The sequence below is a fragment of the Chelonoidis abingdonii genome, chromosome 9, assembly GCF_003597395.2.
Source record: "Chelonoidis abingdonii isolate Lonesome George chromosome 9, CheloAbing_2.0, whole genome shotgun sequence".
Taxonomy (NCBI): Eukaryota; Metazoa; Chordata; order Testudines; family Testudinidae; genus Chelonoidis; species Chelonoidis abingdonii.
Window position 1 is genome coordinate 16,429,117 of NC_133777.1, and position 16,219 is coordinate 16,445,335.

General features: G+C 42.3%; 1 protein-coding gene across 1 annotated transcript; it reads left to right on the forward strand.

The window, feature by feature from the left end:
- The first annotated feature begins 2,411 nt into the window (after positions 1-2,411).
- THUMPD1 (THUMP domain 1 NAT10 acetyltransferase adaptor) lies at positions 2,412-8,109 on the forward strand. Its single transcript, XM_032802141.2, has 4 exons — positions 2,412-2,722; positions 3,955-4,129; positions 4,786-5,034; positions 6,318-8,109. The coding sequence occupies exons 1-4, from the start codon at positions 2,492-2,494 to the stop codon at positions 6,635-6,637; spliced, it is 975 nt and encodes a 324-aa protein (XP_032658032.1). The 5' UTR covers positions 2,412-2,491; the 3' UTR covers positions 6,638-8,109.
- The last annotated feature ends 8,110 nt before the right edge of the window (positions 8,110-16,219 follow it).

Below are 16,219 nucleotides of genomic sequence, written 5' to 3' on the forward strand. Positions count from 1 at the left end.
CAGAGTTTTAATCATCAATTGTAACTAGCGTCTTTTCATGTGTTTATGGTTGCTTTACTAATATTTCACCTGTCTGTTTATGTAACACTTAATCCGCAAAAGGGTTTATATAATAATAAATTATTATGAAACAAAGCATAAACTATTATGTACATATTTAGTTCCTATTCAGTGTCTACTTGCGTTCTTGTGCATGTCTTTGGTATTCATAAAGGAGCAATCTCTTGCACGTCCAGCTAATAGTCTGCAGCTACTTATGGGCTCCATTTGCACTGATAGCGTTCTCAACATTGTGCAATTCTGGTGAAACTGGCGCCGTGCTTGATCGCTCATGCTCCGCGTTCGGTTGGAAAAATAATCTTGATGAGAGTGCTCAAAAGTGTCTTAGGTGACATCTGTTGAACAAGGGCTTGTTGTATGCCTGTGAGAAGGTTTCCACCAACAACCTGTAGTTGTCTGCCCTGCTGTTTCCTGAGAAATTTATGCACTAGCTGGTAGGAAAAAAACGTTTGTAGTGATAATCAGGATGGCCCATTTCAAACAGTTGACAAGAAGGCGTGAGTTACAGTAGGGGAAAAATTAGCATGGGGAAATAGCTTTTACTTTGTGTAATGACCCATCCACTCCCAGTCTTTATTCAGCCATAATTTAATGGTGTCCAGTTTGCAAATTAATTCCAGCTCTGCAGTTTCTCATTGGAGTCTGTTTTTTTTAAGTTTTTTTGTTGAAGAATTGCAAGTTTTAGGTCTGTAATTGAGTGACCTGGGAGGCTGAAGTGTTCTCCGACTGGTTTTTGAATGTTGTATTTCTTGATGTCTGATTTGTGTCCATTTATTCTTTTGCATAGGGACTGTCCGGTTTGGCCAATGTACATGGCAGAGGGACATTGCTGGCACATGATGGCATATATCACATTGGTAGATGTGCCAGTGAACGAGCCCCAGATGGTGCGGCTGATATTATTATGTCCTATGATGGTGTCGCCCGAATAGATACGTGGACAGAGTTGGCAACGGGCTTTGTTGCAAGGATAGGTTCCTAGGTGAGTGTTTTTGTTCTGTGGTGTATGGTTGCTGGTATCTGCTTCAGGTTGGGGAGGCTGTCTGTAAGTGAGGACTGGCCTGTCTCCAAAGATCTGTGAAAGTGAGGGATCGTCCTTCAGGATAGATTGTAGATCCTTGATGATGCACTGGAGAGGTTTTAGTTGGGGGCTGAAGGTGACAATTCATACCGTTCTGTTATTTTCTTTGTTGGGCCTGTCCTGGAGTAGATGATTTCTGGGTATTCTTCTGGCTCTGTCAATCTGTTTCTTCACTTCAGCAGGTGGGTATTGTAGTTTTAAGAACGCTTGATAGAGGTCGTGTAGGTATTTGTCTCTGTCTGAGGGATTGGAGCAAATGCGGTTGCATCGTAGAGCTTGGCTGTAGACAATGGATCGTGTGGTGTGGTCTGGATGGAAGCTGGAGGCATGTAGGTAAGTATAGCAGTCAGTAGGTTTCCGGTATAGTGGTGTTTATGTGACTATCACAACCTATCCTTGGAGGTCGCTGTGTGTTTATCAATAGCCTTTATCACAGAGATGAGGGCTGCAGAAACCAGGAAGTTAAGTCAGTGTTTATCTGTGGCCAGAGGCTGTTGGTTTCAGGGAGCTGAGGTACAGCAGATATGAGGCAAAACTGTTTCATACTGAAGGCAGATGGTGATGAGATTTTTCACAAGCCTGTGTACCCCGGGAAGCATTGCACCCTTCCCCCCCTCAATATTATTTTGAGGGGGGAAATCAGGATTTTTGAGGCCTGACACAATTTCTGAATGTGGGAGTTGGCAATTTTCCCTGTATATAATAATGAAACACACAGTCCCTGACCCAAAGTCACCTAAAGTTGTAGGATAAACCAAACTGACCCTCTTGTCTACCTGCTTTGCTTGGGTGGGGGCAAAGTTTTAGTACAACAGATAAACAAGGGCTGGTACAGACGCTAGTGCGAACACAGCCAGCTCTGGCTCACCACTGTGTGGCTGTGGCTAACTACACGACTCTTTCTTTACCCCAATGGCCGTTCTTTGCCAAACATTACAACACACCGGAGCATCGGCTACAACTGGGATTTCGTCTCAGCCCCGCGCACGCAGGGCCCGGCCCGCGAGAGCCAAGGCGGTAGCACAGGCAGCTCCTGGGTCGCGCCTCTCCCGAAGCTGGCTGGCGCGGCAGAGCGCGGGGCCTGGCTCGTCTCCCGGCCTCACTTCCCGGACCGTGCAGCACAGTGCTACGGGGACAAGCGGCACGCGGCTGTCACGGGGGTGACTTTAGGACCCGGGAGAGCCATTGTATGCGGCGGGCTTTAGGACCCGGAAAGCCCTTGGGACTTGCAGGGATGAGCCCCCTTTCCGTCGCGCTGCTGTGGCGTCATCGCCTCGCGCCGCAAGTCGGCGAGGTAACGCGTGGTTGTGGCGCCCGCGTGGGGTACGGACTCGTGGCTCAGCTGCGTCCATGGCCGCCTCGGAGCAGACGACCGCGGCGATGAAGCGGCGGCACAAGGCGCGGTACGTGCCGGGGCAGCAGGCCAAGCGGCCCCGGGGCGGCGGCGGCGGCGGGCCGCGGCAGCTGGAGCTCGGCATGCAGGGCATCCTCATCACCTGCAACATGAACGAGCGCAAGTGCGTGGGGGAGGCCTACAGCCTGCTCAACGAGTACGGGGACCTACTCTACGGGCCCGAGAAGGTGCGTGCGGCCAGCAGGGGCCCCTCCGGGGGTGGCGGGGCTGGGTGCTGCCCGCCTGGCTCTGCTGCCTATCAGGGGGCCAGATTATTAGCATGGTACTTCGGGACCCCCCTCCTGAGCCCTGAGCACACACCAGAAAGCTAGTCCCTGCCCCGAGGAGCTTACAGTCTCCTGTAAGCAGTTTATTTGTGGCAGCACCAATGTGAACCCCATACCAGCAGAGGCCTGCGATTGGCTGTGGTTCCAGCGCGCTGCTGGTATCTCGGCCACTGCTGAGATCTGGCGCCCTTAAAGGATGCCCAGGAATGGCCGTGCTAGATAATTTGGTCGTCCCTCTTGGCCAAAATAGTAATGTTAAGCAACAAAAAAAGGCAGCATGTTAATGTTCTGGTTTGTGGATATTTTAGAGCAAGAAGTGAATTAACGTTAAACAGGCCATCTAATTATTTTGATGATGTTAAAGTGCTACAGGAGAATGCTCTCTTTAAAAGCGTTCTACAAATCAGTATAAGTTCTTCTTTCAGTGATGGATACACACTTGGTTTAATAACTCCTTCTGGTTAACATAGCTGGCCTGTTTATTGCTCTGAGTTTTTGCCTACAGATTAAGGGCTTGTCTACACTGAAGATGCTACCTATGCCAACAGGAGAGCTTCTCCTTTTGGTGTAGGTACTCCACCTCCCTGAGAGGTGATAGGTGGGTTGATGGGAGAATTTTCCCATTGACTTAGTGCTGTCTACACTGGGGGTTAGGTCAGTTTCACCCCTGAGTGATGTAGTTAAACCAACCTAATTTCCTAGTGTAGACCAGGCCTAAGGTTTGCCTATTACTCGCTGTTCCCATTTATAAATTGCTATAGGTAATAATCTTGAAAAGTTTGCTTTCCAAACTGGTGATGAGTTTTGGGTGTTTTTTTTAAAGATGATTGATCATCCACTTGTTACCTAATGGTGTAAGAGACAAATTTTATGTAACATGCTTTGAAATTAAATCACCACAGAGACAGAATGAAATGATGATTCCCATTGCAAGAATTTCTGGTGCTTGTCTTAATACAGTGTGCCTACTCCTAAAATGCCTTATTAACCGTCTACAGTATCACTGCTTGAATTCTGGGTTTTTTAGGCCAGGGGTATAGTGGTGGTTGTGACTTTCATTTATTGAGCATTAGATGAAATTTCTTAACCCTTTGCTAACATCTCATTTAAGATGCATCCTCTTATTCCCACAGTTTACAGATCAAGATGGCAGGTTGTCAGGAAGTGAAGAGGAAGAAGATGATGTTGAAGCTGCCTTAAAGAAAGAAGTTGATCAGATTCGCACTTCGACTGAACAGAAGCTGAGAAGATTTCAGTCAGTGGAGAGTGGAGCTAACAATGTGGTCTTTATTAGAACGCTGGGTGTAGGTGTGTAGTGAAATAACTGCTGCACAATGCAACACACACAAGCTGCTTTGCAGTTTGTTAGACTGTGTCACGGTGTGACTGCCAAAGAAGTGAAGCATGCTGAATGTTCATGCAACCTTCCTCTTTTCCTTTTGCTTTCCTGTTGAACACTCTAGTGACTACAGCCAGGTAGTTATTTTGCCCCAGCAGAACCAATCTGACCCTTGTAAATGTAAAAGGGCTTGGTATTTTGCTGAACCCGGAAAGCATGCAAAAAGGCTGATGTTCCCAGATCCTCAGCTTTGTTGTGAAAAAACAAATACAAGCGGAAGAACAGCCAGTGTATTGACAGTCCAGTAGACATGAGTAGGGTCTGATCTTTCAGTTCTTGCTCAGGCAAAACTCCTGTTGCCTGAGTAAAAAACCTCAGAATTAGACCTCCAGTGTTGCACCTACTCTCTCTTGTGCTTCACAAGCCAGAATTGTGGAAATACTCTCTCCATGCTTACAAACGCCCTACCCTTTTGTAAGAACCTTGTAGAATTTAGTAGGATGCTTTAGAATTTGATGATTCAGTTTCTTTGTACTTGTAAGCAAGTAAGATTTGATGCTGTATTGCTTTTTTAAAAGGAAATTCTTTCTATTTGTTGCTCTTACTCTGTTGTCTTCTCTTGTAGAACCTGAGAACCTCGTCCATCATATATTAAAGGACTTGCACACTACTAAAAAGAAGAAAACAAGAGTGATTCTGCGCATGTTGCCCATTTCTGGAACCTGCAAGGCTTTTGTGGAAGATATGAAAAAGTATTCAGAGATCTTCTTTGAGCCTTGGTTTAAAGCCCCTAATAAGGGTACTTTTCAGATTGTTTACAAAGCTCGTAATAACAGTCACATGAGTAGGGAAGAAGTAATCAAAGAATTGGCAGGTATGTACTTATCTGACCTAGCATGATTGTAGACAAGTGTGTAAGCTACCTAAGACTGCCTGTGTAAGCAAAGTATTCAAGCAAAAAATTTTCAGTAGACATAAATGTTGCGTTATAGAAAACTCAAGCATATTGAATTATGCAAAGTCTTTCAATTTTTGTTCCTTAAGCTCTGCGAAAGTAACCTGACGTGAACAACACTCCTTTTTGCTATCAGAGGTTTTCATCTTAACAGATCATAAACCAGAAGAGTGTGTGTTCCAGCTTTGTTGGGTATAACTCACTGTGACAATACCATTCCTGCAAACTTCCAGGATTGTATTAAAAATCCTTTGAATACTGAACGTTACATTGGGAAATGGCTTGTTGATGTGTCCCTAGACTATGACTTAGGTCTGGTCTGCACTACAGTTAGGTCAATGCAAGACTGTTTTGTCTACCTAACTATGGAAATGCCTACGCTTGAATTTCACTCCCGTTAAGGTGACTGCCGTACTACACTGACTTAATAACTGCACCTCCGTAAGCAGTGGGCAGAGTCAAGGTTGATGTAGGTAGGTGGACGCAGTGCCAGTGTAGACACTGCTTTGCTTGTGTTGACTGTTACTGGCTTTCAGGAGGTCAGTACAATTGATACAAGCACGCCTGGTAAGGACATGTGCCACCGAAACAAGGAGTGAAGTGTAGACATGCACAAGAGATGTAATTACGGTGGCAGCTGTATGCTAGCGTAAATCAGGTCAACTTAGTTTTGTAGTGTAGACGTGGCCTTAATGAAATAACTCTAAATTCACTTGGCAGCTTTCTCCTTGATAGTTGCTGTAGAATAGCCCTTTGGTTCGAGAGAGTGTTTCTAAGAGTCTCAATCTGTCCTGCTATTTTGACCAATTCAGTGACTGAAAATTCTTGATTGCAGTTGCCATAGCTAAAGTAAGGTGCCTTGTTTTCCCCTGCTTTGTGGTGCAGTTTGTGCTCTGAGATTTTATTTCCAGAACTGAGTGTTCAGAATATTTTTGGAAACAGTTTTCTTGTGAAATTGGTGCTTATTTTGGCTTGTTGCTGCAACAAGAGCAGGTTTCTCTCATTGTTTGGCCGTAAGTTTATCCCCTCTATCTGATTTGCAGTATTTTTTTTTCTTTTTTGAACGAATCTTATTAAAAGTCCTTGCACTTTAAGTGAGGGCTCAACTGATGAATGTGACACCTCATTTACACTCTTTTCTATGAAAAACATTTCCTCCAGTTTCCCCACTGATTCTAAGACTGTTTCCTTTTATTTTGTAGGAATAGTGGGCAGCCTAAATCCAGAAAACAAAGTGGATCTTAATAACCCCCAGTACACCATTGTGGTAGAAATAATAAAAAATGTCTGCTGCTTGAGCGTGGTGAGAGACTATGTTTTGTTCAGAAAATATAATCTACAAGAGGTGGTGAAGAGCAACAAGGAAGAGCTGGTACAGCAAAACCTGTTGAGTGCTTCACAGGAGGAGAAGTTGAAAGAAATAAAACTGGCAGAAGAGGACTCTAAAGAAGTGAAACCAGAAGACAAAGGTCAGAGTGAAGAGGAATCTAAGCCCAATGAGAGCGACAGTCAGCAGGCATAGAGAGTGTGATGGAAGGGGAAGACGAACACTAAAGATCACTGTAAAAATAGACTGGCTTAGAGTTTTGAAATGGACATTTAAAGGGGAGCTTAATTTTTTATTTTAAATTTTGCTTTTTAAAATATCCAAGTATTTTTAAAAAAAACCAAAAACCGTAATGCTCCATTCTGTCTTTGCTATTGGAGTCAATGTTGCAGCACGCAGTGTCAGAGAGAATGGTGATATTTATCACTTAACTCTTCAGCCTGATTCTCCAATGCCTTCCATCTTGTGTGGTCATAGATCTGTGCAATGTGTATGTAAACTGTTACCAGTCTGATCTGGTAGCATTTTACACCCACTTACTACATGTCAATAACTACCATAGGGTGCTGGGCTGACTCAACCCCTTTTGCCTCTAGACATTCTGAGAAGCCAGTGGCAGAGGCAGGATTAAGAGGTCTGGAAAAGGACAGGATCTTGAAAGGGGGTTTATTTGAAAATACAACGCCATTTTGTTTTGGTGACATGACTTTCTATACTATGTAAACCTCATCTTATTAAATACAGAATGAGCCATAAGCACCTGATTTTCTGTGTGTTGTTCAGATGTCTGCAAAGTCTAGTTTAGAACATATTAACATGTCTTTGAAATATGTTGGGGGAGAGGGAGAAGAGGAATTGCCACCATCAAAATAGCTCAGTATTATGAGCAAACCTCTCCCTCACCCTTCTCCCTCAAATTCCTGTAATTTTCTAGAACAGACAGACGCCAGTGTGTAATCTTGGCAAAAGCACCCTGTGGTATGTCTCTTGAGAAGAGCAATGTACATAGTGGACAGGAGCATATATGGTTATCTATTAACTATCTGAGAAGAACCCATTTCTAAGGATACTTATTTCAAAAGCACGCCTTTATTTAAGTTTGATGTTTTTATTAAATAGTCTCATTCATTGGTTTTATTTTTTTATTAGCTGTGCTTATGTTTGAGTTGGTTTTTAAACTTCTTCATGTGAAAGCAGCTCTCTCTATTACACAACATCTAATAGAAAAAGTTAAACTTTTTCTCTGGTTTCAGTTTTACAAAATGAGTGTTTTTGCCTCAGTTTGAAAACAGCATCTGAATTTTTTCTCTTCCTATAACATTTGAAGAGTACATCTCATTGATAAGTTACAGTATCATTTTTACAAAGACTAGAAACCCAGATTAAAAAAAATCCCCATTTTAATATAGTACAGCTATAGCTTGTTTTCCAATATTTGTTGCTGTGCACTTTTTGTACACGTGTGTGGCTTAGATGTTCCATGATGCACTTACAGCTTAAACCTATTGGTGTCACTAACGGAAAAGCATTTGCTCCAAATAACACCAGCTGGCTTGATCCTGATTTAATGAAAAGGACATGGTTGAGCCTCTTCTGAGTTTTGTTTTATGATCTCTAGTGTTTGTAAAACTGTTTTAAGTTTGAAAATTAAAAAAAATTCTTCCTTACTTCTGTGTTTCTTTCCCCACCTCATCCTGACTGACTTAAGCTCTGCTTTCTCACAGCCAGTGCTGTTCTTCTGATACGTGAATATAGATTCCAAGACCTGAAGGCACCATTGTGATCATCCAGTCTGACGTCCTGTATAACAGACCATAGAACTTCACCAAAATAATTTCTAGAGCAAATCTTTTAGAGAAACCTCCAATCTTGATTTCAAAAATTTAACATGGTGCAGAACCTACCATGACCCTTAGGAAATTGTTCCAGTGGTTAATTGCTCTCACTTTGCAAATTGTATGCTTCATTTCCAGTCTGAACCGGTCTATGCTTCAACTTCTAGCTGCTGAATAGTGTTATATCTTTCTTTGACTGAATGGGGATTGTTTTATTGTGGGAGGCCCATTATTAAATATTTGTTCCCAGTTTAGATACTTAGAGACTTAAATCAAGTCACCCCTTAATATTTTGTTTGCTACATAGAGTGAGCTCTGTGAGTCTGTCACTACAAGACATGTTTTCTAAACCTTTAATCATTTTTTGGCACAACTCTCTCCAACTTATCAAAATCCTTGAATTGTGGCACAGTCAAGGAATTATGATGTGATTGGAATAACAGAGACTTAATGGGATAACTCACATGCCTGGAGTAGTGTCATGGATGGATATAAGCTGTTCAGGAAGGACAGTCAGGGCAGAAAAGGTGTGGGAGTTCCACTGTATGTAAGAGAGCAGTGTGACTGCTCAGAGCTCCAGTATAAAACTGCAGAAAAACTTGTCTCTCTCTCTCTCAATTAAGTTTAGAAGTGTGAGCAACAAGCGTAATGTGGTGGTGGGAGTCTGCTATAGACCACCAGACCAGGGGGATGAGGTGGACGGGCTTTCTTCAGGCAACTAACAGAAGTTACTAGATTAGAGGCCCTGGGTTTCATGGGGGACTTCAATCACTCCAGTATTTGCTGGGAGAGCAATACGGCAGGGCACAGACAATCCAGGAAGCTTTTGGAAAGTGTAGTGGACAATTTCCTGGTGTAAGTGCTGAAGGAACCACATAGGGGCAGAGCTCTTGACCTGCTGCTCACAACAGGGAAGAATTAGTAGAGGAATCAAAAGTGGATGAGAACCTGGGAGGCAGTGACCATGAGTGGTCAAGTTCAAGGAAGAAAGGAGAGCAGCAGAATACGGACCCTGGACTTCAGAAAAGCAGACTAACTTCCTCAGGGAACTGATGGGCAGGATCCCCCTGAGAGAATAACATGAGGGGGAAAGGAGTCGAGGAGAGCTGGCTGTATTTTAGAGAAATCTGAAAAGGTTCAGAGAAGGGCAACTAAAATGATTCGGGGTTTGGAATGAGCCAATATGCGGGGAGATTAAAGAGACTAAGACTTTTCACCTTGGAAAAGAGGAGACTGGGTGTGTGTGGGGGGGAATATGATAGAGGTATATACAATCATGAATGGTGTGGAGAAAGTGAATAAGGAAAATTTATTTACTTGTTCCCATAATATAAGAACTAGGGCCACCAAATGAAATAATGAGCAGCAGGTTTAAAACAAAATGAAGTTCTTCTTCACCCAGCGCAATGTGTGGAACTCCTTGCCTGAGGAAGTTGTGGAGGCTAGAACTATAACAGGGTTTAAAAGAGAACTAGATAAATTCATGGAGGTTAAGTCTATTAATGGCTATTATCCAGGATGGGTAAGGAATGGTGTCCCTTTCTTCTGTTTGTCAGAGGGTGGAGATGGATGGCAGGAGAGCGATCACTTGATCATTAGCTGTTAGGTTCACTCCCTCTGGGGCACCTGGCATTGCCAACTGTCAGCAGACAGACAGGATACTGGGCTGGATGGACCTTTGGTCTGACCCAGTATGGCTGTTCTTAATCCTTACTGAGGTTGCAGGAACAAACCATCCCAATGTGTAGAAAGAATAGTAAATATGGCAGATATGGCTTGGCTTAACAGTGAAATCCAAATCCTTGCTGATGTAAGCTTCTTTTTTGTGTTTAACAAGAAGTGGAAGATTTGACAAATGACCAGGGAGGAGTCTAAAAATATTGCTCAGGCATGCAGGAGTGAAATTAGGAAGGCCAAATCACATGTGGAGTTGCAGCTAGCAAGGGATGTTAAAAGTAACAAGAAGGGTTTCTTCAGATATGTTAGCAATAAGAAGGTGGTCAAGGAAAGTGGGCCCCTTGGAGCAGCCTAGTGACAGAGATGTGGAAAAAGCTATGTATTCAATGTTTTTGCTTGTCTTCACAACCAAGGTCAGCTCCAGACCTTGTTGCAGAGGGCAATAAAAATGATTAGGGACTGGAAGTACATGACTTTTTGAGGAGAGGCTGAGGGAACTGGGATTATTTAGTCTGCAGAAGAGAAGAATGAGGGGGGATTTGATAACTGCTTTCAACTACCTGAAAGGGGGTTCCAAAGAGGATGGATCTAGACTGTTCTCAGTGGTACCAGATGACAGAACAAGGAGTAATGGTCTCAAGTTGTGGTGGGAGAGGTTTAGGTTGGATATTAGGAAAAACTTTTTCACTAGGAGGGTGGTGAAGCACTGGAATGGGTTACTTAGGGAGGTGGTGGAATCTCCTTTGAGGTTTTTAAGGTCAGGCTTGACAAAGCCCTGGCTGGGATGATTTAGTTGGGGATCGGTCCTGCTTTGAGCAAAGGGTTGGACTAGATGACCTCCTGAGGTCCCTTCCAACCCTGATATTCTATGACACCAGAATGGGACACAGTATTCCAGCAGCAGTTACAGCAGTGCCAAATACAGAGGTAAAATAACCTCTCCACTCCTACCTGATTCCCCAGTTTATGCATCTATAGATCACATTAGTCCTTTTGACCACAGTTTCCCACTGGGAGCTCATGTTAGGCTGATTATCTATGTGTCATCCCCCCCACCTCCAAGTCTTTTTCTAGAATTGCTGCTTTCCAGAATAGAGCCTCCCGGTCCATCCTGTTAGCCTGCTCTATGTGCTTTGTTCCTATAAACATACATTTCGCTGTACTAAAATATACATTGCTTACAGTCAGTTTACCAAGTGATCCAGATGGCTCTGTATTAATAACTTCTCCCTCTTCATTACCACTTCCTCAGTGTTTGTGTCAGCTGTGAACTTTATCAGTAATGATTTTGTTTCCTTCCAGGTCATTGATAAAACCATTGAATAGCATAGGGCTAAGAAGGGATCCCTCACTAGAAACACACCCACTTGACGCTGATTTGCTGTTGACATTTACAATATGATACCTATCAATTAGCCAGTTTTTAATCCACTTAAATGTGTGCCACATTGATTTTATATTCTAGTTTTTTTAATCAAAATGTCATAGTACAAAGTCAAAGTATATTATATCAATGAAATTACGTTTATCAACCAAATTTGTAATCTTATTTAAAAAATCAGATTAGTTTGACAGGATATATTTTTGCAGAAATCCATATTGATTAGAATTAATTATATTACACTCCTCTAATTGAATCCTGTATCAGATGCTTCATTATCTTAGACGCATTAACTTTAACGCCAGAAGGGACCATTGTGAGCATCTAATCTGACAAACTTGGGCATGGCAAGCACCAGAACCTCCCTACCCACTTCTGTAATAGATCCATAACCTCTAGCAGAGTTACTGAAGTCCTCAAATCATGATTTAAAGATGTCAGGTTACAGAGAAACCACCATTTACACTAGATTAAGCCAGTAAATGATTCATGCAGCCTGATGGGTTGTCACCCCCTGCTGTGCCCCCAAACCAGTGGTTCCCAAACTTTCACTAAAACGTCAAGTCTCACTAACTCCCTCCTAAAAATGAGTATTTCCAGGGATTTTTCTCCTTTACCTGAATATAAATTATAAAAGCAGTGCTCATGGGAATTTGTTTTTATGACATGCTTATTAATAATAATTTATCGTTACAGTATTTTTATTACATTATGAAAACAGCAATATGCTTCCAAGATCTCACATTCGTAGCTTGTATCCCTTTGACTAAGCCTGTTATAAGACAAGGCTCCTATGTTTCATCAAGGAGCATCAGCTGTGAAACAGCATGAAGATATTTAAAAAACCAACTGAAAGAGTTCCTCCTACACAAGCATTCAGGTCTTGAGCAGTGTAGGCAAACAACGCACGTTACAACACAGCTTAAACTTCTTAGTTAAGATAAAACATAAAACACGTTTATTACCTACAGACAGATACATTTTAAGTGATAGCAAACAGATCAAAGCAGGTTACTTAGGAAATTAAACAAAATTGCAATCTAGGAGCTTGTCTACACTTACATTTTATAGCGCTCTAACTTGCTGGGTCAGGGGGGGTGTGTGTGTGTGTGTGTGAAAAAGCGCTAGTATAGACAGGCTCTGCGCACTGCTCTCAGAGCTAATCCCCTTGTGGAGGTGGAATACCGGGAGCACTGGGAGAGCCCTCTCCCAGCGCTTGCACATGACCACACTTGCACTTCAAAGCGCTGCCGGGGAGCATTTCCATGAGGGCACTTTGAAAGTTTCCAGTGTAGACGGACCCTCAGTCTCACACAAACTAGATTGGATTTGAATCAGCCATAGCTCACCCTGACTGATGATACAAGCAAGTTTTAGCTTCATTACACAGGCAGAGAGTCTTTCCTACCTGGGACCCTCTCCCCAGTTCAGTTTTTGTTTCTCTGGTGTTTCCAGGTGTTCTAGGGGAGTGAGTTCCAGTCATGAAGTCACTTCCCCCTTATATAGTTTTTCCAAAATGGGGGAGCCCCTTTGTTCCAAGCCAGGCTCCCAGCCCAGTTTGTGGAAAAGTACAGGTACCAAAATGGAGGTTAGTATTATGTGGGCTGTCACATGCCCTTGAGTGCTTTGCTGAGTCATAGCAGCCATTATTCATAGGCTGGCTGAAACATTCCCAGGTGAGACCAAACCTTTTCCACGGTCCATGTCCTTATTGATGGGCCATTAGCATTGTCTAGCTTCTTCATTGCTGTACCTGATAGGCTAGTTGTTGGTGTTTCCAACTTCCAATGTTCCCCAGGGTCTTTGCCAATCTGACTCGTGGAAAAATTCCTTCCTGACCCCCAAATAGGGTGATCAGTTATAGCCTGAGCATTGTGACAGATTTTCGTTACTAATCTGCCTGGAGTGTCAGGTGATCAGGCTGACTCTGCAGGATCGTTTTGGGAGGAGATGACCTAACACACACGTGTTTAAATTTTAAAGCTTTATTAATAAAATACAGCTGAGAGTGCTGGGAACGCTCCCATGTCACTCAGGGGAAGAAAGAAAACATTACAGCCCCAAGCCCTAACCCACTTTCATACTCACACATGCTCTACCCAAAGCTGGCCAGGACTGGGTGTAATGGAAGAAGAAGAGGGGAAGGGGTGGACGGGAGTTCTTGGCCTGAACATGAGCCAACATCTGTTTTTTTCCCAACTAGAAAACAGATTTATTTATTGAATTCTTCTACCTGTTCTGTATTATTGTTGATAAGTCTGCCGTTGCCATTTCATATGGGATTCATTGTCAGGATTCTTTTTGTTTACTCAAAAAACCCTCCTCCTTATTGTCGTTAACATTGCTAGTCCTAGATTTCGCCTTGCATTCCTTTGGTTTCCTTATCAATTTTCTATAATGCCTAGCTTTTGATTTATATTACCAAGTTCCCCTTTTGTGTTTATATTATAGCTGCCTCTACTTCCCCTCTAATCCAGGTTTTTGTTTGGTTGGTTGGTTGGTTTTTAAATCAATCCAGCCTTCTTTGAGTGCGGCTTTTTGGACATGTAGGAAAGTGGTCTTAAATAATTCCCAATTGTATTTACATTTGTCTGATTAAAGTTGTCCTCCCAACTGATTTAGCTCATAATTGTTTTCAGCTTTGTGAAACTGGCCCTTGTGAAGCACCCTGTATATGCACTACTGGTCTGGACTTGACTCTGTTTGTACATTATAAATGTGATCAAGTCATGATCGCTTGTACCCTAATGTTAGTTCTGTGATCAGTTCCTGTTAATCTGTCAGGACTAGGTTTAATATAGAATTCCCCTGTTTTGGTTGTGATGGTTTGTGAGTTAGGAAGTTGTCAACTATAATATTTAGAAAAGCTAAGGATGTTTTAGTACTGGCGGCATGAAACTGCCAGCATATGAGCACATCCATAATTTTGTGCATTTCGACCAGAACCAATAGTGCCAGCATGGTCCAGGTCCCATCCCCATGTGAAGGAAAGAGCCATGAATGGGGCTGGAGACTAAAGTGCCAATTGGCTGGTGTCTGTTGATGATATGGAGATTGATATGGATGCCTGGAGTGAGACCACCTACTCATTTCACATAAACGTTTCCAGAATTGTCACATCTAACCCCACTATAACATGGTTAAATGTATCACATAGAAACAAAATGTAAGCTTTTCCAAATGAAACTTGCATAATAAGATATCCATACGTTGAGTCAACCAGTCTCTTACCCGAGCTATTACTGTTTTCTTAAGATAAATGCATTTTTTCAACTTTTCTAAAGTGCTCTTGCCTTCCCTAAAATGTTTATTTTTCTTAACTAGTTATAAAAGTGTATTAGGCTTTGAAAAGTCATACTGTCTGGCTGACACAGATATAGATCTACAGGCTTATCTGGGAATTTCATTAGCCAGTGAGGTAGTTTCCTCATCAAATGTAATAAACGTCTTGTGAACTAAGGTCTTGTCAGATCCCACAATATTAACAGAGAGCTTCCACTCTTGCAGATATCAGCGGTAAAATTCCTATTATTGTTTTGCAGAATCAGAATTTCTCTCCCAGAATCTTTCAGGTCCCAATGGTCAGTTAGCAAATACAAATATTTGGTGTCAATTTCCCACCATCCCACAAACCACATACTTTCAACCTGGAATGTGAGGGTCAGTCTGGGCTGGTCTACACTATGGGGAAAAATCGATCTTAGATACGCAACTTCAGCTACATGAATAACGTAGCTGAAGTCGAATATCTAAGATCGGATTACTCACCCGTTCTCACTGCGCAGGATCGATGTCCGCGGCTCCCCCTGTCGATTCCGGAACTCCGTTGGGGTTGGTGGAGTTCCGGAATCGATATAAGCGTGCTCGGGGATCGATATATCGCGTCTAGATGAGACACGATATATCGATCCCCGAGCAATCGATTGTAACCCGCCGATACGGTGGGTAGTGTAGACGTTGCCTCTGTGTTCTTTCCTTGTGTATTACCATCAATAAAGATTTTGCAGGTGAAAGTAAGTTTGTGGTGCCATCTGTTAAAACCTGTGGCTGTCAGTGTATATGCACAAGTGTAATTGATTGGAATTTATAAAGCTATTGTGTTTGCACAAGAAGGAAGCAAATTTAGTTCATTGTCTCAGCTGAGTTGGGAAGCATAAAAAGCATTAACAATTTACTTCTGTTACTAGTCAGCATGATTCTGACACCCACAAAGGGTAGAATGACTGAGACGATGTAATTTTTACATCCTCACTTTTTGAGTAAACCTAACCTATAAAGAATGTGAGTATTTTAAAATGAGTTTTGTAAGTTGCCAGCACACACTGAGCTTTGTGCAGTATAGCAAATATTCACTGTCTAATTAGTCACCATATTGAAATCACAACCATCATGATAGTATTTATCAAGGCATAACAGCAAGAAGTTATCTATGGGAATGGGGCGGGGAGTGGGTAAGAAAAAAAAGAAATTATGTTTCCATACTCCCAAACAACATTACATTTGTCCCCACTCTTTGTTTCTTAGTTCATTCCTTCTGATTTTCCCACTGATTGTCTTTGGCAGTTGTTGGACAAATTCCAGCTGCTAAAAACAAAACACACCAGCAAGCAAAATGACCGGACGTAACAGATTATCATATTTTTGACATGAAGCAGCAGTTACTATGACCCTGTCTATTTTAAACTATTGAAAATGCTGTGATCATTTTATTCATACGCACTATTTCCTCAAACATTAAGTATGTTATAATTTAAAAGATATAACGGGAAATATTCAGTATATTTGTCATATTTACTATGTCATATATACTACTTGGCTTTCTTTTGGTCATAAAATATTTCTGTGGTACGGATCTAGAGCTAATTTTTGTAGCTTCAGCCCTTC

Coding starts and splice junctions, on each gene's coding strand:
- THUMPD1 (XM_032802141.2), top strand. CDS start 2,492: ATGGCCGCCTCGGAGCAGACGACCGCGGCGATGAAGCGGCGGCACAAG. Junction 4,130..4,785: donor TATTAGAACGCTGGGTGTAG/GTGTGTAGTGAA, acceptor CTTCTCTTGTAG/AACCTGAGAACCTCGTCCAT. Junction 5,035..6,317: donor AGTAATCAAAGAATTGGCAG/GTATGTACTTAT, acceptor TTTATTTTGTAG/GAATAGTGGGCAGCCTAAAT.